General features: G+C 35.5%; 1 protein-coding gene across 3 annotated transcripts in view; it reads left to right on the top strand.

The window, feature by feature from the left end:
• The window catches only part of LOC127427888 (equilibrative nucleoside transporter 1-like), a 33,348-nt gene extending 8,032 nt beyond the window's left edge, over positions 1 to 25,316 (top strand). Inside the window, exons 1-13 of one of the 3 annotated variants that reach the window (XM_051675796.1) lie at positions 14,420 to 14,546; positions 15,080 to 15,157; positions 15,679 to 15,760; positions 15,893 to 16,068; positions 16,217 to 16,356; positions 17,875 to 18,009; positions 18,526 to 18,623; positions 18,712 to 18,793; positions 18,885 to 18,958; positions 19,956 to 20,064; positions 21,749 to 21,834; positions 22,398 to 22,597; positions 24,755 to 25,316. In XM_051675796.1, coding sequence (XP_051531756.1) covers positions 15,132 to 15,157; positions 15,679 to 15,760; positions 15,893 to 16,068; positions 16,217 to 16,356; positions 17,875 to 18,009; positions 18,526 to 18,623; positions 18,712 to 18,793; positions 18,885 to 18,958; positions 19,956 to 20,064; positions 21,749 to 21,834; positions 22,398 to 22,597; positions 24,755 to 24,866 — 1,320 coding nt within the window. In that variant the 5' untranslated portion in view covers positions 14,420 to 14,546; positions 15,080 to 15,131 and the 3' untranslated portion in view covers positions 24,867 to 25,316. Of the gene's footprint in view, positions 1 to 14,418; positions 14,547 to 15,079; positions 15,158 to 15,678; positions 15,761 to 15,892; positions 16,069 to 16,216; positions 16,357 to 17,874; positions 18,010 to 18,525; positions 18,624 to 18,711; positions 18,794 to 18,884; positions 18,959 to 19,955; positions 20,065 to 21,748; positions 21,835 to 22,397; positions 22,598 to 24,754 lie in introns of those variants that run through there. The other 2 variants (XM_051675797.1, XM_051675798.1) reach the window with 2 other exon arrangements.

Raw genomic sequence — 25,316 nt, 5'->3', positions numbered from 1 at the left:
GTATATTTTACATTGTATTCGTTTCTCTTTAAAAATATTGTACATCTGATTTGCTGTTGTCAAATTGTTTTATGTATATCTACATTTATATTGGTTATCCTGCTCTCTAGATATCGATCTCGAACACTGAAAAACCTACATCGGTCGACTACTAATTACAATACAGTCCAATCTTAAAAGTAGACAAAAAACATTATGTAAATCAAGGCAAATACAAATATCTATATATAACTTTATAAACATATATATTGTCCATTTTCTAAAATTAAATCTTAATTGATCTGATAATTTTTCTAAAGATAAATTTAAGGGATATTTTCCCACACAAAAGGTGATGTTAGGAAGCAAGTGATCCTTAATCACCATTCACTTTCATTGCTTTTTTTTCTCCATACAATTAAAGTGAAAGGTGACTGAGGCAATCCTCCTGTTTAACATTTCCTTTTGATGAAAGTCATTTTTGTAACATGATGGTGAGTAAATGATTACAGAATATTTATTTTCTATCCCTTTATAGTTCAAAAGCTTAAATCTAAAATAATCTGAAAAAGTATTTTGCATCAGCATTGTCGTAAATTATATGGATCAACATTGGACATTGAAAAAAAAACATATCAGTCAACAATTACTTGTGTGCAGTTTTTGTCAAGAGTTGACTGAGATCAGTGACACTGTCAACACTTGTGTTTTGGGAAGCTGCTTTATTTCCTCTGTACATTTAGCTGAAAGTGTTTCCAGTGTTATTTTGGGGGGGTATTTACACAAGGTTACACTGATCTGATAATGCAGACCTTGTCGAGATAAGTCATTGACAGCGTCTCCTCATGTTTTGATATTCGACTGTGGAATTACAGACGAAAATGTGAAATTCCTGACTGGACATTGAGTGCGTTAAAGAATCACTTCAGTTTGTGTTGAAGCGGCTATCTTACATTTACACACTTCCTAAAAGTCAATCTCACTCAACAAACCGACAATGTCAAGACTCAAGCTTTGTTTTCACTGGCACGTTAGTTAACAAATATATTGTCTTCCTGTAGAATGGCACAAAAGAAGTGTGCCAGGTTTTCGAAGTATTTGCAGAGGTTGCTCTTTCATAGCTCAGGAGATTTCATAGAGTTCTCACTCGTATTTCATTTAAAGAAATAGTACACACAAAAATTAAAATTCTGTCATAACTCACTCACCTTAATGTTGTTCCAAACCCGTATCAATTTCTTTCTGTGTTACATAAGAGAAAAAAGAAAAAAATGTGTATATATATATATATATATATATATATATATATATATATATATATATATTCCGGACCATCTTTTTAATACAATGGCAGTTGATATTGAGTTACTTTAAAGCTTAAAAAAGGACGTAAATGTATCATAAAAGTAGTCCATGCGACTCATGCATCACATTTCAAGTCTTCTGAAGGCATACGATAAGTTTTGGTAAGAATCAACTCAATATTTAAGTTATTTTTCCTTGTAAATCTTGACGTCCGTTGTGTGTTGATGATATTACGTCCACATTAATCTGGATAAATTTGAAAACATCTTTTTCGCTACATTTTGGCCTTCCATTCACACTTTGAAAAACACTCTCCCAAGTCCCACTCTCACTCTCTCAAAACGCCGTATTCACATTGTTGTGTTCACTGGGAAAATGGGAAAAACAAAGAAGTCATGTGATACATCCAACCAAAAACAGTCAAGATGGTGGCCAACATTGTAGCTGTGTTGTTGTGCCAGCTATCCATTTTGATAGCGTTGTTAAAGATCAATGTTACTTTGTACAACCTTCACATTGCATTTCTTCAAAAACAATGAGAAGTTTACTTAGAATTGCGTTTCAGGGCCACGCTTCTTAAAGGAATATTCTGGGTTTAATACAAGTTAAGATTGATTGGCAGCATTGATGGCATAATATTAATTACCACAAAAATGTATTTCCAATCATCCCTACTTTTCTTTGAAAAAAAGCAAAAATATGGGTTCCAGTGAAGCACTTACAATGGAAGTGAATGGGGCCAATCTGTAAATGTTAAAATATTCACTGTTTCAAAGGTTTAGCCACAAGACATAAAGGATATTCGTGTTAACATGATTTGAGTGTGATAAAATCACTTAACCTTTTCTGTGTAACGTTATAGCCAATTTTACAACTTTGTTGTCATGACAATGTAATGTCAACAAGACCTAAAACCCTAAAACGACTGTAAAAATGACAACTTAAAGTGCTTTTATAAAATTATAAGCTCCACACTGCAGTCTTTAAACCCTCCAAAAATTGGCCCATATTTACTTCCATTGTAAGTGTCTCATTGTAGGAGGGATGAGTCAATTTTAATTTTGTTGTGGTCAACAATATGCCACAAATGCTGTCAATTGAGCTTAACTTGTGCTGAACCTTGAATATTCCTTATAACAGGGCTACTCAACTTCAGAAAGTTCAGGGGCAGCAAAGCTGGATCCCTGATCCCTCGAGGGCTGCACTCTTAATTTTTATGATATATATACTGTATCTTGGGTAGGCCTAGCCCACCTTTGTCAATCAGCCTATGCAGCTTACTGAAATGTAATCTGGAACATTTACCATTCCAAATGAAGGACTTCACTATGCTATAATTTCTTGAAATAAGAGAAGGGGACATCTAGAGGGAGATACTGTAGCAGGTAGTTGAATTTTGGAATACTGTTCATTTTAATAACATTAACATTCCCAATCATAGATAAACGTAATGAAGCCCACCAGCCCACATCGTTCGAAAACCTTTTTATTAAAGGGTCAAAATTAACTCTAACTAAATCACACAAATTTGCTGGGAATAAAATACCCAAATACTTAATGTCCTGTTTGGACCACTGAAAGGCACCTGGCTGAAAAGCCGTTACCGGGGGGTACGCTGTCAGAGCCAAAGCTTCGGATTGAGACCAATTAACTCTGTATCCTGAGAACTTAGAAAATGAGTTAATAATTCTGTGGAGGCAAGGCATAGATCTAGTGGGGTCAGAGACGAATAATAAAATATAATCTTCGTAAAGCAAAAGCTTATGCGCCATACCTCCCGCCACAACCCCTGGAAAATCATCTTCCTTTCTTATTGCGGCTGCTAATGGTTCCAGGGAAAGACAGAACAATAAAGGGGAAAGAGGGCAACCCTGTCGAGTGCCCCTATCCAGAGTAAAATAATCTGAAATTAATCCATTTGTTTGTACCACCGCTACCGGGTGTCTATAAAGTAACTTAATCCATCCAATAAAAGTATTCCCAAAGTATTTCCAAAATCTTAAAAAGATATTCCCATTCTACCATATCAAATGCCTTTTCAGCATCGTGAGATGGCAGCGACCGGAGACTGATCATTCGCACTGCCCACATGATATTGATGAAATGCCTAATGTTATCAGAAGAGCTGCGGCCCTGAATAAACCCCACCTGATCTATATGTATAAGAGATGTCATAACTTTACTTAATCGGTTAGCCAACATTTTTGACAATATATTAATGTCTAGCTGGATCAGGGAAATTGGATGGTAACTCTTATACTCACTTGTCCTTTTTAAGAATCAGAGTGATACGGGCTTGTGTCATGGTTGGCGGAAGCTTTCCATTCTTTAATGATTCCGTATAAACTTCTAGCAGTGGAGCCAGTTCTGCAGCATAAGATCTAAAAAATTCAGCGGCAAAACCGTCTGGCCCCGGAGCTTTGCCTGTAGGCAAGGCCTTAATTACCTCGCGAAGCTCCTCCAATGTTATCTCAGAATCAAGAGAATTTTTTTTGCTGCTCCGTCATCAGTTTAGGGAGTTCTAATGGTTCCACAAAGTTTCTAATATCTTCATCAGTAGACGAAGATGTGGAATTATAGTGATCAAAATAGAATTTCTTAAAAGCATTATTTATATCATTGGCCGAGGTAAAAATTTCACCACCAGCAGATTTCACTGAGGGAATAGTAGAAAAAGATTCTCTCTGCTTTATATATCTAGCCAGAAGTTTTCCAGCTTTGTCCCCCGACTGTCTTGCCCTGAATAGCCAAAACTCCACCTTCCGCAACAAAATAGTGTTATATCTGTAATTCAATTGGGTAAATTCTCTGAGGCCATCAGACGATGTTCGACGCTTCAGCTCTGCCTCTGCACTTTTAATAACCCTTCCAACTCCACGAGTTCTCGTGCTTTGGACTTTTTGATGAATGAGGCATACTGTATGATCCGGCCCCTAAGGACTGCCTTAAGTGCCTCCCAAGCCACGCCTACAGAGGATAATGAGAACCAGTTGGTCTCCATATAAACATTGATTTCAGCCTATAACATTTGTTGGAATTCAGGATTTTGCAAAAGGGATACATTAAAGTGCCAACTATACGATTTATTTTTCTCCGTATGTGGCAACACCTCTAAACACATCAGGGCGTGATCTAAGACTAAGATGTTTCCAATTGAGCAATCCACAACAGATGAAATGAGAGACTAAGATATATATATATATATATATATAAAAAATCTAAAAAATTCTAGAATAAATCTTGTGGACTGCTGAAAAATTTGTTATAGTCCATACCAGATGGGTTCAAAAGTCTCCAAATATCTGTAAGACAAGATTTTTACACATCCTGTGAAGCGTCAATGTTGCTCTAGGGGGCTTACACACTTTTGCTTCACTATGATCAAGGACTGAGTCCATCAAAAGATTAAAGTCTCCTCCCAGTATTATATCATGAGGGGTGCCAGCGGCTTGCAGCATCCCTTCAAGATCTATAAAAAAGCCCTGATCATCAGCATTAGGTGTGTAAATATTAGCCAAAATAAGACTTTGCCCCTGAATTTCTGCTAAAACAATAATGACTCTACTAAATTTATCTTTGCTCTGTTTGAGACATTTGAATTGTAGATGCTTACTTATCAATGTAATGAATCCCCTGCTCTTACTTGAGCCAGCACTAAACAAAACATGTCCACCCCATATCTTCCCAAATTTTTCAGCTTCCTGTGGGGAAAGATGCATTTCTTGAAGAAATACTATATCATATTTCTTACGTTTAAGAAAAGAAATAACCTTCCTTCTTTTTATGGGGTGTCCCAACCCATTCACATTCCATGTGGAGAGAGACAATCCACTCATATTAACATTTGACATTTTGACATATGAGAAAAAATAGATTGTGTGTCAAAAGTCAAATTATAAAGACCACATTCCAACATTGGTGCAACAATCAACCCCCGAACATCCCCCAAAACAAAGAAAAACAAAAACGTGCACATTTACCCAGCGCACTGGCGTCCATCCTTCTAAACTCAAACAGTCCATGTATGCCTTCGAGAGTCCCCATGACAACTCTGCAGTCGGATTGCTCAAGTCCGGTGATTCTATACAAATTTTGTGAGACAGAATTACATCAAATAATCTATAAAACAAACTCCAGCCAATAGGTCGGAATAAGCATAAAGAACGTATAGATTTATGGTGTGTTCCTCCACAAAACAATCTCCAGCCACTAGCGGAACCAGCACAAAAAAATAAAAAATAAAGTTCAGTTTCCTCGGGCAGTCAAACGAATGATCAGTGAGTCGGCCCATTTGGCTTTTACATGACTGTAACAAATGCCCTAATCACTCTAATGATTTACAAGAAATATTCCACAAAACAAACTCCATCCAATAGGAGGCATAAGCACAAAGAATGTGCAGATTTATCCACAACACTGTCCCGAAGGAGTGTTATTCCACAAAACAAACTCCAGCCGCTAGGCAGAACCAGCACAAAAAGAAACAAAAAAGGCACTCAGTTTCCTCGGATGGTCAAGTGAATGTTCAGTGAGTCAGGCCCACTCGGCTGTAACATGAGAACCACAGATAACTTACTCAGTCATTGACTTTATGAAGGACATCGCTTGTTGTGGGCATGTAAATATTTTGCGGCCATCCTTTGTATCTATTCTCAATTTGACTGGGAACATCGGTGCAAAAGCGACCTTCCGTTGATGTAAGAGTTTCTTGCATTCCTTGAATCGATCACGTTTCTCTCGTCGAATTCGCAAAGTCTGGGAACAAGAAAATGCTGTGGTTCTTCCAAGAAAGCCTTCCTTTACTCCTCGCTTCGCTTTACACAAGATCTTTATTGGATGATCTCAGAAATTTGGCCAGAATTTGGCCTGTCTCCCTCAGCGGATCTCTGAGCTCGCTCAATTTCCAGCTTATGGCCTGTTATGTCGAGCAGACTCGGGAGGAGCTTGTCTAGGAATTTCACCATATCTCGGCCTTCTTCGTCTTCAGGAATTACAACAGTTTGGATGTTGTTTTGCCGGTTACAATTCTCAAGGTCTTCCAACTTTTCCCATACGCACTCCAAGTCCGTTTTGGTTGCTAGCGGGTTAGCAGCTAATTCCCTCTCCGATGACTCCAGATAATCGATCCGTTTTTCAACATCCAACACTCTTGTAACCTACTCAGTGAATTTCATCTGCATGGCAGTGATCGATCGACATATTACAGCAAGATCCTCCAAGTCAGCAACGACCTTCTTCAGCATTGCTGTCATGTTCGACAGTTGATGCTGAATCTTTTCCACCTCACCGGCCAAATTGCTCAGGGGCCTCAGCTTGAGCACATAAGTGTCTTTTAATGTGTCCAGAGCCCGAGGATTTTAAATTCTTTGACATATTGTCTTCATAAAACAGCTATGGAACAGGGTGTATCAAATCTCACCGGTTTATGAAACAAAAAGTATTAAAAACTTGCAAAGTGCACAGAGCTCGCTGTTCACACGTCTGAACCTCGCATGGCGCCACATGACCACCCAAGAAAATTTCAATATTTATATAAAAGAAGGGACAAGGCAAAGTTATTTTTGTGGTTATCAACATTACGTCACAAATTCTGTTGATTGAGCTTAACTTGTAATTATTTTTTTATAATTATATACGGTTTGATAACAGCAATATGACTTAAATTTCGCTTAATAAGTATTTAATAAGTAGGCCTATATATAATGTTTTCTAAATAAGGGGTGTGAATAACCAGATTGTTATATCATTAAGAATAGTGATGGATGTAGAAGAAAAACTATATTATATATATATATATTTTTTAACAAATATATAAAATCTTATAAAAATATAACATATTACATTTTAAACGTTTTGTTTTATCATTAGCATAATCAGGGTTGGGATTGTTACTTATTTGATGTAATACATTACAGATTACTGATTACTTCACAATAAATGTAATCAGTAATGTAATACAATTGCAGAAATATTAAGTACTTTTAAATACTTTTGGATCACCACAAGGGCACATATGTAAATAAAGTCAAGATAAAATCAATATGAAATTTAAATTATGCCTTGAATGCAAACAGAACATGTTTGAGTAATATTATGAGTACTGTTGTAGATGTTATTATATCTAAGGAAAAGAAATATGTACACTGCACCTACCAAGAGAACAAAAAGTGAGCTGTTAACGTAGAACAACTCAGTATTTTTAAAGAAATCAGATAAGCTCTCTGTCTGCTACAGAAAAAGAACATTTCTCATAAAGCAAATAGAATCAGAACAGATGCACTGAATTATGCCTTGGTTAACATTAAACTAAATCTGACAGGATATAAATCAGATTCAAAAATACTGTAAAGTTTAATTCTACCATGCATTGCAGTTATTGTGTAGGCAGTTGTGTATCGGCCCTTTGGCATCGAAAGGAGGAGGCAGAGAGGTTCCTACAGATGCCTTTGTTTATTCAGCTTTGATTGCAATAAACTTTAACGTTAAAGAATGCTTTGGTTTGAATTCAATAATTTCCATGCAACACATTCCTCTGCAGCACTGTAATGAACACAGTGATTCGCTGTATATCGTATCACAGCAACTCAAAGCACCGTAAAACTATACAGAAAGACAAATAAAGAATAAACAAATGTAAATACATATTCACAATGTGAAATTAAGCGTTCACAGCATAAGAAACATATGTTATTAGCAGGCCGAGAATCATTAACATGTGCAGAGTTTTATTAAAAATATTATGCTCAAAATAAGAAATCAAATAACTATGAAATTATCATGAAGTAAAACGCAAAACATAACATACCTCGCTCTGCTTTCCAAAGGGTTACTAAAACAAAAAATATTCTCATCTTTAATGATATTTAGGGTATGTTTACACGACAACGATGTACTAAAAATGGAAAAGTTTTTCCTTTGCGTTTTTGAAAAGTTTTGCGTACAGACGACAATGTTGTCAAAACGATCCCCGTTCACATGGATCCGCGAAAACGACTAAAAACGCTGTATTATGCATGCCAGGCCAGTAGTTGGCGATGTCACTTTGTAAAGAAACACTGCACACATAAGCATTCTTCCACAGAGCGGTGAATACAAACAATGAAGATGGCGATCGCTGGTCGTAGTAGTGATGCAGTAAATCTACACTTTGCTGGAGAAGTGTCAATAAACTCAAAATCTTGAGCAACACAAACACAATCCTGTAGTCCGCCATTGTAGTTTTGAATGTCTCGCGCGTTATTTTGAAGTACTCGTGCGCATGCCTATAGACTGAACACGTAATATGCGTGCGCATGACGTCATCATTTTCACAAATTCGTGTTTTTGTATGTTTACATGGAGACGATAACGGCATCGTTTTCAAAAACTTGCTTTTTCCGGCCCCAAAACGCCGTTGTCATGTAAACGAACAGCCAAAACGCATGAAAAGTTTTCCGTATTTGGTTGAAAACATTGTCGTGTAAACGGCCCCTTAGAGTTCCTTTTTGTGAGCTTGTGTAACACACGTGAACTCTCTTCTGTGTTGCAAAGATCCCTTACGTCCTTTACGCCCTCTAGTGGAGACGTAAAGCAAAAACAAATTAAAGGGGGTGGTCATTGCAAGTTGTAAATTGCACTATTCATTAACTTCAGACTGTATTCAATAGGTAGATCACGTTATCATCATCATCATTACTGTCATAAATAAATGCTGGAGAGTGTCTTTCCTCTGCTTGCTCATGATCCAAAGTCAAACATCACCAGCTAACAGTTTATTGCTAATTTCTATACCATACCAGCAATGATGCGCAAATTGTATCAGTATTGGCAGCTATTCCTGGTCCCGCCAAATGATGAGGGCCACGGACTTGTGGTGCTTTTCCACTGCACGGTACAGCTCGACTCGATGTGGATAGTACCTGGTACCTGGTACTTTTTTTAGTACCACCTCGGTCGAGGTTCCAAGCAAGCCGAGCTGATACTAAATGTGATGTCAAAACCCTGCAGATCACTGATTGGTCAGAGAGAATCGTCACTACCAGCGTCACTGGATTTGCGACACGGGACATCAACCCACTAGTTTTAAAGTTAGCAACGGCGATAGCAGTATCATTTGTTCACGTGACTTTCGAATTGTAAAAAGAAATGGCTGTGTGCAAAACCACGCCGTGGTCAATAAATGAGGTGCAGATGTTCCTCTCGTTAGCGACGAACGAAACGACGCAAAACAAAAAAGTCTTTCAGGAAGTGTCTCAGCTGTTGGCCACACACGGCTACCACCGGACATACCAACAGTGTAGGGAAAAGTTAAAAAAAAACTTAAAATTGACTACAGAACCATCAAAGATTACAACAGCTGGTGTGGTTCAAACAGAAGAAAATGGGAGTGGTTCGACCAAATGGACGCTACTTATGGCAATAGACTGGCGAGCAATGGCAGGGAGAGTGCCCTGGACTCGGCCACGGTGCTGTTGGAGTCCACGATGGAGGATGGTACGTTTTGTTACGTTTACTCTATATTCTGCTTGAAAGCTTCATTTTATTTAGTTGACCAGCTACTGGAAAGCTTGCTTCTAAAACAACCAGGCTAATTTAACTGTTACACTTGTGTAAAATCACCATGCAACAACTGCTTTATGCAGCACAATGAGCTAGTAGCTAACAGCTAGCAGTCGTATTATTGTTTATGGCTAGTAAAGTTTGTGTCGCATTTAAAATGATGTCACGGCAGTAGAGGCAGCGCAACTATGATGCTCAGCCTATAATCCCACCCACGTTGAGGCGGCACTAAACTGCAGTGGAAAAGTAAGCTCAGAAAAGTAAAGGGAGCAGAGTCGAGTCGAGTCGAACCGTAACATGCAGTGGAAAAGTGCCATTAGTATGGTTCTCTTGGCTAGTATTTGGTTATCTAGGTTACTAAGTGACACTTACGTAGCTACTAGCTTGGCCATCTGAAATTATATTAATTTAATCTCTCCCATGTGTAAAACTTCTATCTATCCCGAAATATATTCTGAGAGAGCAGTTTATTAAAATAAATGTGACCAGATTACAGTCTACCATGGAACAGCAACCACTGAACCTTCTTTTTTGTTATTATTATATGACATATTATTTTCTTTAATAAACATGTTATTTAGTCCACCTTCTTTAGAGTGTACTCTCCTATTTTTTCGACAGCCTTGTATATTATAAATATTATGAATATTATAAATATTGCCTCAATTAACATTCTTTTCTTGATAATAAATTAGAAAAACTGTTTATGTTTGCATTTCAAAGCTGTGGGGTATCTTGAAATGTTCAGTATGCTGTTTTTATGACGTTTATGCATTCTACCACAGCCCTTCTGGCAAAATTGACTCAAGACAAGAAATGTAAGAAAAGGAAAAGAGGCTAATTATGTCTCCTGTCATAGTTTTGGGTAAATTAAACGTTCAGTTTGATGAAACTGAAGTTCACCAATAGTGGCTCTTCCAGCAGCAATGACATATTAACATGTAGAGACAGTGCTCAGAGTCACTCACCCAAACACTAAACATCATCAGGGTAACACATGTGAAATTGAAATAATACAGTAAACATTAACTAAACTACATCACATATAACACAGAACACCCCAATGTACGTAACTGATATAAAAAATAAGAAGAAACACAACTATTCCCATAAAATATAATGAAATATGATGGGTCATGCAGGGAATTGTGGGAATGCCCGATTATTATTTTTTACCATAATTTAAACAATAATTTATTGTAAAAAGTACATGTACTCTCTTGTTAAACAATGTAAATTTTTACCATTAATTATACAGGTAAATCATAATTTTTACATCTAAAAATTTTAATTTTTACAACAATTTATTGTATAAACTACTATACTGTCTTTTAAAATATATAAAACAATTTTACTGTATATTTTACAGTTAATACTTGCTAATCTATTAATGTGTTATTTCTGTAGCATTTTTACAGTCTTTTACTGTTAAAAATCACAGAATTTTTTTTTACAGTGTAAACAAACAGCGGTCTGTATCACTATGTCAGGAAAATTCAATATTTCTTTTGTCAGAAATTAAAATTTATAATCCTGACAGTAATTCCAATTTTTTGAAAATGTAACTGTAATCTAATTATGATGGTTTTTATGTAACTGTAATGGATTAGTTACCTATTTTTTGTATCCTGATTACCGAACACCATTACAAGTAATCCGTTACTCCTCAAGCCTGATCATACTATTATATGGTTACATTAATAGCACAGTATTACTTTTACATGATATCAATTATATATTAATATTATCATATTGACTGCATTTCCAAACATTTTGTCACAGAAAAGCCCAGGAGGACAATATCTTTAAAACTAACCTTGACTTGGTCTCAGAGATAATAACACAAATATATTAAAAACAAACAAACAAATAAACGGGTGGGTATATCTATATCTTTCAGGAGAATATATCTTTAAGGTCCCAGAGATATTAAAAAAAGATATGAAAAACAGACAAAAAAAAAAAAAAAAAAAGAGAAATGGAAATCTCAGAGATATTAACAAAAATAAATTAAAAAAAAACAAACAAACAGACAAACAAATAAAAATAAATAAATGGGTGGGACTCAAGAGAATATATAATATATATATATATATATATATATAGTGTGTGTGTGTGTGTGTGTGTGTGTGTGTGTGTGTGTGTCTCAAAACCTCTCCATCCAATACAGGGTGTGGTAGCGCTCTTTAGAGTAATTTACTTTTACATAGAATGGATTTGCCAAATTATATTTCTGTCAACTCTTGTCTGTAAGAATTTCTGTGGGGAAATCATTCCTTGACTGGACTGGGTCCATCACACATTACTTATCTTACCAAAACTTGGGATGTGTTGTTGGCCAATCAAAGATCTCCATTTCATCGAGCAGTAAAGAGCATTGCAGGTCATAATTCACATATAATATGAAAATATTTGCCAGTTTGTTGGCTCACAGCCTGTGTATTGTGGAATTTGGGCTGCTGAAGCTTCTGTCTCTGGTATGTTCCTCCCTGGTACAGCAGAGAGCCGCCAGGCCCATCAGAAGTTCAGCTGTAGTGCTGATGTGTCTTTGAGTTGAACCAGAGTCCTCGGGTCGTGCTGTAAAACACACGTGGGCTGTTAACTAAACCCACTTCATGCTACAGAGATTTAAGCTGAACTCCAAAAGACTTACATTTTGTTCATGACATACGAAAAAAAGGCCACTCCCTGTTTTTTGACACATATCTCGTGGTTAATCTTGTGTGGTTCAGCATTTTTAAAATGCAACTTACAGGTTTTGTTCTCAATGAGGCCTGGATTTTCAGAGACGGAGTTAAAATACATTTAAAAGCTTAGTGATGCAGGTTTGGAAGATTGGAACAATATGAGGGTGAGTTAAAGGACACAAAATGATGAAAACTGGGGAAAACTAAGGTTGCTGCTGGAAGAGGTATTAGGGAGGCCAGCAGGAGGTGCTCACCTTGCATTCTGTGTGGGTGCTAATACCCCAGTATAGTGATGGGGACACTGTATTGTAAAAAGACACAGTCTTTCGGATGAGACGTTAAACCGAGGTCCTGACTCTCTGTGGTCATTAAAAATCCCAGGGCACTTCTTGTAAAGAGTACAGGTATAACCCCAGTGTCCTGGCCAAATTACCCCCCATTGGCCCTTCTTAATTATGGTCTCCTAATAATCCCCATCCATTAAATGGCTGTATCACTCTACTCTCTCCTCTCCACCAATAGCTGGTGTGTGGTGAGTGTACTGGTGCACTATGGCCGCTGTCGCATCATCCATGTGGATGCTGCACACTGGTGGTGGTTGAGGAGTGTCCCCTGTTCACTGTGTAAAGCGGTTTGAGTGTAGTGTCGGAAAAGAGCTATTTAAATGGAACATTCATTCATTCATTCATTCATTCATTCATTCATACAGCATTTGCTTACATCTGACTTATGATTTACAGTAGAAATTGTGTAGAATCTTAAATATTTATTTTTCATTTTACATATATTTCTTTCTTTCCCTTTTATCAAAATCCCACAGCTTTTCATTTATTTCCAGGTTTAAATAAATTTTCAATCTCAGACTTTTGGACCCCGCTAAAGGACAACTTTAACTAAATGTTTGGCCAAATTTATCTTGTGGCACAAAGTTCAACGTGAAAAGTCAAAGTCGTTTATTTGTGACAACTATTGTACATATAGTACATAGACAGTCAAATGCTTTTTCTGCAAGTTAGCTTTACTGAGCACTTCTACTTTAACTAAACTTAACTAGAAAATAAGTACTATAATAAAGTTAAAATAACAGAAGGCTTTGTTTCTTCTTAAACATATTTCCTTGTATAACTATTTTTTATATATTCGGAACTGCAACTAAATATTCATATTTATAAATATATATATTCAGATTTACAATGTGATATTTTATATTCGGGTTTACAATTGCATTCATGGATTTATAAATATATATATTGAGATTTACCATTACATATTCAGATTTTCAATAATATAATATACATTCAGAATTTGCAACTATATATTCGAATTTACAATTATATGCAAGTTACGATTATATAGTTAGATTTATAATTATATATAATAAAATTAGATTTACAACTATACATTTTATATCCGGATTTACCATCATAAATATTTAAATGTTTGGCTTCTCGTAATATGAAATAATTGTATAAAAAATTATATTATTTAAATAATGATATTACATAAATAATTATAAGAACTAATAATATAAAATATGAATAATTCTAAATCTGAATATGTAGTTATATACAGAATATATATATATATATATATATATATATATATATATATATATATATATAAACTATATACAGTAGTACAGTATATAATTGTAACTATATATTCAGATTTTAAATTACAGTTTACACTATAGGTCCTATATGTAAGTGTGCAATGTGCAAATGTGGCGAGTTGTCCTAGTTTTGATGCGGTGCAATGTTTCAGTTTTTTTCTTGCTGGAATATGTGCGTTTATGCACAAAAATAAGGTCTGTTCTTGATAAGCAACACTATCAGTCCAAAGAAACTGGCAGACTTCATTGCATATGCATGAGGGGGTGGAGTCAGATATGTAAAGTGCAAGATCACTCACATAGAGTCTTGTAAAGGGGTCTTCTAGTTGGACGGGGTGTGACTCCAGCTGGAGAAAACAGATGTAGTGTGAAAGTTACTTTAATGCTCTGTGTAAATGTTGTTGAAGAGCTGCATACAAGTGTCAGTAAGTAGTTTCTCATTATTTGTTGATTTTAATAGCTAGTAACTTGTTTTTAAAGCCTGTCTTTGTATGCGTACAGTGTATAGGATATTCTAATTATCTCAAATATGTGTATATTAACATCATTCATTTAAAAAAACTCATTTTGGTCTGTTAAGAACTTAGTTTTTTTTCTTTTACTTCTACACTGGAAAGGTTCTTGAAAGTTTGGCTGGAGTTTATGTACATTTATTATTATACATGTATATTATTGCAAGATAATTTTATTCATTAATTATTTGGTGTTCATTATTTTAATTATAACTTTCTTCATCACATTGTAGTCATGTTTTCATAAGCACTGATTGTCATTATGAACTATCAATATTCTTTCACTGAAACTTTCTCACTTTTTCCGACTTTCTCAACTTTTAGAATTTACAGTTAGGTCATTTATATTTACATCACAATTTATATATATAGAAAACACTTTTATCTAAAAAGAATAATGTGTGCAAAAATGAAAGAAAAAATGAAGTTTTGTGTCTGTTTTCTAGGGGAGTTGTGTGTTAGAAATCCTAGGGTCATTATTCTGAATCTTCGATAGCAATGGACCCTCAGGTGCCCAAAGACAAGTAAGTTTAAAAACAACCTTTTTTAAAAACACTTAAACATTAGTTAAAAGGTATCAGGGTCACAGCTCTGTTCTGCCAGCTGCATTGACTTAGACCTGGGGAAATCAGATAACAAAAACTGTTTTTTCCCTTCTGTAACCCAAAATGAATTGAGGCGGAAACTTCGCTGAAGAGTTAAAGATTTCACATCAGGTGTGCAATGGCAAGTTGCAGTCAAATTAACACTCTTAAAAATAAATGTTCAAGAGTTTTAAAGCCTGATGCCATAGGAGAAAATGTGTATATTCTTTGGTTCTTTTAAACGCTATCTATATAGTGGTGCTTCAAAGAACCGAGAAACCAATACTGATATAAAGAACATAGAATGTAACAACAAAACATTGTCTTTTGGCCATGGCTGGGTCTTAAGTGGGGTTAGATTTTCCTTTTGCACCCTCGCCACCCTAAAAATATGAACATCTGAAGACCAGACAGGCAGATGTGTGGGAGCCCTCATGTTCTTTTGTGTTTTCTCTTGACAGATATAATGGCGTGTGGTTGATTTTCTTCATGTTGGGGTTAGGCACTCTTCTGCCATGGAACTTCTTCATGACTGCAACCATGGTAACCAATTTGCATTGAAATTCTTCAATCTTGGTTTGTTTTTTGCCCTATAAGACCAGAAATGATGACTAAGTGTTGCGATACAGCAACCGACCATTCTCCTTTTTTATCAGATTGTTTTCTGTCTTGTAGTATTTCACTAGTCGCCTCGCAGACCCTCAGCCTTTGAATGAAGGAAACTTCTCGGCCAGTCAGACTGAAGAAGACACACGGAGTGTTTTGCAAGCGAAATTTAATAATGTGATGACGTTGTGTGCTATGGTTCCTCTACTGGTGTTCACCTGCCTTAACTCGGTTCTTCACCAAAGGTGAGACCAAAGCGACTGAATATTCAAGGGGCAAATTCTGTTTTATGCACACAGAAATGAGTATGTTGATTAGTTTTTGGCTAGTTAATGGCATCATGGATGGAGCAGAGTTAACTGTGGCTCTCTTAACTGTGATCTTGCATACCAGAATTCCTCAGATCATCAGAATCGCGGGCAGTTTGATGGTGATTCTGCTGGTATTTTTGTTGACTGCCATCCTGGTGAAAGTACATTTGGAACCGTTGCACTTCTTTGTGATCACCATGATCAAAATCATCTGCATTAACTGTGAGTTGTTTGAAATACATGCATATGGGGACAGGAGTAGTTCCTTTGAAACTGGAATAAAATGGACACCTTCATGATCCAATAAATCCAGATGTCTAATTGAATTTTAATTTGGAAATATGTCACATTATGGAAGTAAAATAGGTAGCAGATGCCATTTAATGTTTACTGTAAAAGAACTGAGTTGATGTCATATAGTGTGTGAAGCTTATGGATTATGGAAGCCCATTTCTGCAACATTGATTTTTTTGTTTTGTTGCATATTTATGAGATTAAAAGCCATAATTATGATATGGAAAAGTCAAAATTTTGATACAATTATTAGATAAAAAGTCATAACTATGATAAAAAAATCTAAATTATGAGATACTAAGTACATAATTATGGCATAAAAAGTACAAATTATGAGACAGAAATATTGTCATATTTATGACAGAAAAGTCATAATGATCAAAAGAGATTAAAATTATGGTTGAGAATTTAAATCATAACTGACATTAGAATCTTAATTATGAGATACCAAGTAATTTATTAAAATGTGCTTTGATTAGTCATATTTATGATATTAAAAGACATAATTATGATATGGAAAAGTCAAAATTTAGATACAATTATGAGATTAAAAGTCATAATAATGAGATCCAGTCAATTATTAGATTCAAAGTCATATTTATGACTTAAAAAGTCCTAATTAACTATTATGATTAACCTAATTATGATTATAGTAAATTCGAACTGACAAAAATCAAAATTAAGAGATTAAAACTCAATTATTAAATACTAAGTCATAACTGACATAAAGTCTAAAATGATGAGATACAAAGTCATTTATTAGATTAAGTCATATTTATGACATAAAAAGCCATAATTATGAAAAACTAAATAATAACTATGACATAAGGTCATAATTATGAGATACTAAGTAATAATTATGAGATTAAGTCAATTATTAGATTCAAACTCATATGTGACATATTATGAAATACTAAATCATAACTATGACATAGTTATGAGACACTAAGTCATAGTTATGGCATAAAAAGTAAAGTTATGAGAAGTCATAACTATGATAATATGATACTATGATAATCCAGATTTTGTGGTAGTCAAAAGTATGTAATAGTAACTCATAATAATGGGATTTAAAGTCAAAATTATAAGAAATCATAACTGCCATAAAAAAAAATCTAAATTATGAGATACTAAGTAATGCATTAGATTAAAAGTCATAATTACGATATTAAGTCAATTATTAGATTCAAACTCATTTTTATGACATAAAAAGTCCTAATTATGATATACTAAACTATAAATCTAAATTGAGATTAAAAGTAAATTATGAAATACTAAGTCATAACTATGACATAGTATATTATAATTAATACTGTTTTAGCTCATATTTATGAAAAATGACTTCTCATAATCATCATCAATCTAAAAAGTGGCAAAAATGGGCTTTCATACACAATAAAGGGTAATAGAAATGCAATGGATTTGTGTGTGTCATGTTCATCTCAGCATTTGGAGCTGTCCTGCAGGGAAGTCTCTTTGGAATGGCTGGACTCCTACCGGCTTCATATACAACACCAATCATGAGTGGACAAGGGCTTGCAGGAACCTTCGCTGCTTTCTCCATGATCTGTGCCATCGCCAGTGAGTGTTTACATTAGAATAATACTGTAGTTGAACAACTGCTATATATGTAAAGTGCTATATTTATAACTGCAAGGTTATAGGTTTGGACTTCTCAAGAGTTGATCCATGAACTATAATATATAGTGATAAAACGATAGATACATGCTGTAGTATAAGTGTATTGTGACACTTTGTGTTTGTCAAATGTTAGTGGAACGTGTCCATAGATAATGTGCTGAACTACACCTGTGGTTACTCAGCTAGGACACGTGTGTGAACTGACTTCAAATATCCACTAAAAATCATTGCCACACCAGTTGGTTAAAGTCATTTTGCAAAAAAAAAAAAAAAGTTAGTCCTGAGAAAAGCTCTAGCAGCAGTTGAGCACAGATGACACTTTTTTTTGATTTGCTGTTATCTAATGCAATCACATTTCCAAAGACTTTTTGGGGTCACTGTAAATGTATTTGTTATTTTATAAAGAAAAGTATAATTTCATAAAAAACCTGTTCTTTCTTGCATTCTCTCTTTCAGGTGGCTCTGCTTTGCAGGACAGTGCGTTTGGATACTTCATCACGGCATGTGCTGTTATCACCCTTGCAATCGCATCATATGTTGCTCTTCCTAAACTGGTAAGATTCGAGTGCCTGCACGACTCGGAGGGCCGTTAGTTTAAAGCATGAAACATTGAGAAAATCTGTGCGCTTCTTGTTTCTGTAGGCATTCTTTCAGTACTTCCAGGAAAGTAACCAGAACAAACCATCTGAAGATGAAGAAAACAAGATGGATTTGCTGAAAAAAGGTGTCACATAATTCAGATCAGATGTTGATGTGAAGTGTGAGAGATATTATTGTCAAAGCTCAATGTGTTTAGATTTATTGTTCTTCTGTAGATCAGAGCAAACAGGGTGTCAGTACCGCAGAGGAGGACAAGCAAACACCTTCCTTCTTGGGCATCTTTAAAAAGGTAAACGCACTTCATCTTCTGCGACTGCTATTGGATTTGAAGGAACCCCACAAATCTAGTTTTAATTAGAGACCAAGCACCGAAGGTGCTGTAGCCCCTGTTGTATACGTTGCATCATGAAAAATTACGCTAACATCGTTAACAGGGTGGGCTTGAAAAAGGATTTGAGGCTGTTTCTCGGCAATGCTTTGTCCTATCGAAATTAAACTTGGTATGCTTCATCAGGAGCATGATCTGAGGGTACATGCAAAGGATGGAGACAGCGCCACCTATGGGTCAAGAAACCTTTGAACTGTATGTCTTAAAATCATGAGGTTGGGTTCTGTGGGTCATGAAGATTTCAACGATAACAATTTTTCCCATATTAGCTATACTGTCTCTCCGCCATATTTAATTTTATTAAAAATGTGATATGTTTTTTAAATGCCTTGTTTAAAAGAAATTTGGTATGCATCATCAACATCATGTCCTGAGGACACCTGAGCAGTTTGGAGACAGCGCCACCTATAATTCAAAAGATAACCCACACTTGAGTGCTGACTCTATACTCAGGTTGTCTCTTTGCCACTCACTGAACATATGAACTGAGTGGCACAGTGTGTAAAGCACTGGACTATACTGTAGTTCCAAAGGTTGTGGGTTCAAATCCCCACCTAGGCAAGTCATCTGGCTTGTTGGCTGCTGGGCTTTTTTGTTGAAAATTTACATGAATACAAAGTTGATTATGGTGACTGCTTGGCTGTGTTTGCTTTAAGCTTGGTATGACCCTTTGGTGACTGTCAGTGTTGTGGCTCTGTGGTGACCTGTGGAACGGAGAGGCGTAGGTTCGAATCTGACCTAGAGCGACTTGTAATGTGATGTGCAATTGCTCTGTATGTCATATGTGCTCTGTGTAATCTTTGGGTTGTGCTTAGTGTTGTGCAGTGCTTGGCATGTTGGTGCTTGGCCCTGTAATTGCTGCTTGCAGCTATATTTTAATTTTAATTTATCTTTTCAGATATGGGTTATTGCTCTCTCCGTGTGTTTTGCCTTCACGATCACTATTGGCACGTTTCCTGCTGTCACCGCTGATGTTAAATCTACGATTGCTAAAGGTGGAGCTTGGGGTAAGAGACGTGTTTGATTAACTAAACTTACCTAGTATTTGCACATGCAGGACTCTTAAGACTCACTTTGACTATGAAATTACATCTAAAATTCTGCATTATTCCATCCAAGTTGCAAATTTAATTAACACGAAAGTTCAAATATCGCTAAAACAATTTGCGATTAAAGGAGCATTTCGCTCCCATGTGTTAAGGATAGCAAAATACTTCTGGGGAAATTAGTGCAAAATTTAAATGAAACTGGGAGTTGTTTTTATTAAATGTTATACATTTTTATATCCGGTTTAGAACGCGCAGACAAAACGTTTTGATGAACTACAGTTTGAACTTCAGCATTCTGCGGCAGATGCTGGAGGTAAAAGTAGTAGTCATAGACCGATATGTTGGCCAGGCCGATTAATCGGCCGATATTTACCCATTTTGCGATTATCTGTCGTTAACTGTGTTTGCTTGGTTGATTAACAGAAGTGTTAACTTTCCCTTGTGACAGTTCCAAAATCTACCAAAAGATTTGTCAATGGATAGAAAAGGTTTTTTTGTTCAAATTTAAGCAAATTTGAGTGAATATTGTATAAAATAAGTGTTCATTTCAATTTTGAAATTTTGTGAACGTTTGATTTGCTGTTGTTAAATTGTATTATGTACAGTATATCAGCATTTATATTGGCTATTGGTTATCCTGCTCGCTAGATATCATATCAGCCATTGAAAAACCCATATTGGTTGACTACTAATTAGTAGCCAATCATTTTGATGACAGGCTTTGTGTCTGGAATTTCAAAATAACCATAGCAACATTTCAGACTCATTTGTAATGATACTGATAATATTCTCTGAGCGAATTATGTATTTACATGACTTTCTTGATGCGCATGTACAGTACATTCCAATATAAATTCTTAAGGAATATATTTGATAAATGTGTTTTCGTCATAGTTTATTCACGTCTTCTTACTGAATAAAAAATGTATCCAACTCAAGCGAGCATGTATGTTTTTTATGCACATTTTGAAAACTTTATTCGCATTTTGAGGTTTCCATTCAGCAATTTTTAAGTGATATCCCAAAATTCGCAAAACAAATAAGTGGACTGAAACTCAACAATGACACGAGTGAAAGTTGTGATATGACTGTATCCAATAACATAAATGTGGTTTGTCTTTAAAATTCTATTTTTAGGATCTGAAACCACTCATTCGCTATTCATTGCAAATAAAACAAAAAACAAATAATAATTCTGATCTGACAGTTCACATTGCGTTTACATGCACACCAATACACTGATAACTACTTAAAATCAGCTTCTTTAAAAAAATAAGACAATGCAAGAAAACCACGTTTACATGAGATTTGAAATCATGGGATAATTCTTTGGTTTTGACATCAAAACTTAAACAGTTATGCATACAACACTTCACATCGGAGCGCTTTTACACTGAAACACATTAACAAAAATCAGATTTGAATCAGATTTCAGACTACATATGGATATCGTTTGGATCGGGTTTGTATGTTTACTCTATAGACACAGCTGACATATTCAAGTCAGATATGCCAAAAATTGCATTTTTACTACCTGTCTTAAAGCCTACATGTATCGCAAAAATCGTTCTAAATTTTTCATTTAAATGTGTATAATGCATATTTGTATTACAAGCTAAATGTCTAACTTCTCTCTCTTTAGAAAAGTATTTCACACCTGTGTCTTGTTTCCTGTTCTTCAATGTTTTTGACTGGGCGGGCCGCAGTCTCACCGCAGTGTGTATGTGGGTAAGACACATTCATTCACCTTTAAATGGTTTTGTCCAGTAGTCACATCTGCAGATGTCAGATAAATTGGCCCCAATAAGTATTTGGACACTTTAGTCACACTTAGAAATGTTACACTTAAAAATGTTTTGTTTTTTCTGAAAAGTGTGCTTGTTCTATCTTTCTTTAAAATAAAAGCCACTTGGTTTGATATTTTGTTATCTTATGCAATGACATTCAGACATTTTTAAGTGTGAATTAAGTGTCCAAATACTCTTTGGGGTCACTGTATCTTCAGCTGGCATGATTTGAGATTTAGAGCACATAAACATAAAAAAATGAAGACATTCTAGGAAGTATCACAATCATTTTTATAAATTACATAAACATGCATATATTCATTATATATCATATTCAATATATAATTCAAAATATATCATTCCAAAATCAACTTGCATAAAAATAAATACACTGAGCCATAAAATTCATTGCCACTGACCTTCACACAAAGAAATTTTATGGAATGTGATGTTTGTGTACTTGGTGTCTTTATTTCACCTCTTTTTGTATTCTCTCTCTTCTAGCCTGGTAAAGACAGCAAACTGCTCCCCGGTCTGTTATTGGCCCGTGTGATATTTGTCCCTCTGTTTATGCTGTGTAACGTTCAACCGCGGTACAATCTGCCCGTCTACTTTACGCACGATGGCTGGTTCATTGCATTCATGATACTCTTCGCCTTTTCCAATGGATATCTGGCCAGCCTCTGCATGTGCTTTGGACCCAAGTGAGTATCACCTAAAGATTGGTCATGATGGTCAACTAGTCCAACAACCAACTAGTCGATTAGTGGGGTAGACTAGTTTTTTTTTATTTTTTAGAATCTTTTCCCATTTAGTTTCGATATCATGGCAGTGGGATGGTCACTGCATAGCTGTTTTCGTGCACTATGTTGGCAGCGATTGGCCTCTTCAAGATTTTTAGGTAGTTGTTCACCCAGAAATTCAGCTATTAGAATAGGATCCCCCCCAGTTTAGTTTCAATATTGTTATGGCTGGCGATTTAATTAGCATGCATTGTATCATGCCTCACATTTATTTTATTTTTTTTTTGAGCATCCTGCGACGACCGTTACAATTTAAGGCGGACTGTCAAGTTACAAATTGTTCAACTTTCAGGCCACTTCTACAAGGTTTCTCGATTAGCCGACTAGTCGTTCAGGCAACCTACCAACTATTCGATTTTGAAAATGTGTTGGTTTGGTGCTGCTGTGGACAAGAGGTTGTTTGAGTGCTGCTGCGGAAATAAGAAAATACCCCTTAAAATGTTTAGGGATTATTAACACAGAATACGATGGGTTGACAGCACTTAACAGGGGGTGCTGCAACATCGACCAGCACCCCTACTTTCCGTGGTTATGCTAGTGTTGCCACAAGTTTAGCCTGAGAAATTTGTTTCAAAGAATTGCGATGCACTAAAACTAAAGACAGATTATGGTCCTGCGAGGTAAGGTTGTGCAATTAATTACAATAAAATGGCAATATGAGCATGTGCAATTTTTTAAACTGCAGCAAGCTGAATTTTCATTTTTTATGTTTTTTACTTTACTTAATTTTGTGGTGTTTAATTTGCTATTCTGATTGGAGCACATTTTTTGCACACAGATGGCATTTCGCTAATCAGATTGCAGTGCGCACAAAAGTTACCAGTGAGATAACAGATCACAAATCGGAAAGGTGAATAAAGAAAAACAAAAAGGCATAAAGAAAGAAACCGTATGATTTTTTTTTGTCCATATTGCACAGCTCTACTGCGAGGTCCTGGGATACCCTCTCATTACAAATGTGACTGAGATATACTATAAATGTCCAAATAACAAAAAATTATAAATCGCAAATATGAAAAATAAAGTCGCAGTTGCAAGATCTTAAGTCTCAAGTACGTGAAATTAAGTTGGCATTGCGATAATGAACACTTCATGTGAATACATTGCAAAACATATCAGTACCATGACTTGTGCTGTATATGATGTAAAAATTGCACTGGATCTGGGCCTCAGGGGATTTAATATTGGTCTGGGTCTGTGTCTTGAAAGGTGTGGATTTGACTCCCAAATTCCAAATGGACTCACTGCGGGTTGATTTCCCCTACTGGTGTAAAACTAATCCTAAAACCCTTTTTATGGCAATACAAGTACCAAAACTCCAAGATATATGCAATTATAAAGGCCTCTACACAAAGCTAATTCTCATTAATCACATTAATATTGATTCTGATGTATAATGTAAACTTATAGAGAGCAGCAGTTTCTGCCCACTTTTTCAGCCGTTGTGGTTCTGGGAGTTTTTTCCCCATTCATTTCTTCCATAGGGGTTTCTTAAAAGTCTTAAGCATGTTCTGAACCAATCCATGAAACAAAGCAACCAGCTCCGAGGTGAATCACATTAAAGCAAATTTTAAATTTAAACAAAGAAGTATTTGAAAATCAGACAAAAGGCAAAAGGTACATGATTGTGTACTTAACATCTGTAATGAGGGAATGAACTACAATCCCAAGAAGAACTGCAAATTATGTAAATCAAATTGAAAATGATGGAAAAATATAAAACTACTAAAGTTGATGATTCTTAGTATAGAAACAATACATTTCAAGAAAAAGTTCTTCACCAGAAATTCCGCTATCAAACACGTTTTTTTAAAAAATGCAGTTGTACTGATGGCTTCAACAGACGTATTATTGATTACCAACCTCAGAGCTCATGGTAGGTCTGTCATTAAAGGTTTTTAAGTTATCATTAAAAATAAATTCGTCACTGGAGAAAATAGATGCATTTCTACTTAGTGGAAGTAGACTTTTTGAGGCTCTAATGCCAAAACACTTAAAAATGTTTTTCTATTAAACTCACTCAACTCACTTGTTTTATCTTTTTTCTTCTGTTCCCAGGAAAGTGGATCCAAGTGAGGCGGAGACAGCTGGAGCGATCATGGCCTTCTTCCTGTCCCTCGGGCTTGCTCTCGGAGCATCTCTCTCGTTTCTGTTCCGTGGGCTCATCTGAAGTCACTGCGGACACCACACCTATCCTCCACATAAACAGACTGTGAATGAATTTATAGAGCATTACAGCTGTTCTCCTCGGCTGTTTGACTGACAGATGTTGAGTGTCAAAATTAAACCCTTAAATCTGTGTGTCCATATACTGCCTTAAGAGTATTTTAGTTTTTTTTTAATTAGTAGTACTATTATAATAATGTTTAAAAATTCTTGTTTTAGCACCCATCAACATTTTTAAATTGATTATACATAAGTATTACAGCTGCATTAAAAATATTTTTGAATCGAGGCATACTTAAAACATGACTTACATTGTAATACATGCAAATACGATAATGCATTATGTTTACGATAATGCTTTTGTTTAGTTTTTTCTTTATAGAAGTTTATGTAAAGAAAATGTCATGCCATGTGATATTTCAGTTTTTTCTTTTTAATAAATTTATCAAAAATC

Source organism: Myxocyprinus asiaticus, chromosome 37, assembly GCF_019703515.2.
Source record: "Myxocyprinus asiaticus isolate MX2 ecotype Aquarium Trade chromosome 37, UBuf_Myxa_2, whole genome shotgun sequence".
Taxonomy (NCBI): Eukaryota; Metazoa; Chordata; class Actinopteri; order Cypriniformes; family Catostomidae; genus Myxocyprinus; species Myxocyprinus asiaticus.
Note: the sequence above shows the minus strand (reverse complement) of the source record. Positions and strands in the feature narration are given on the sequence as shown.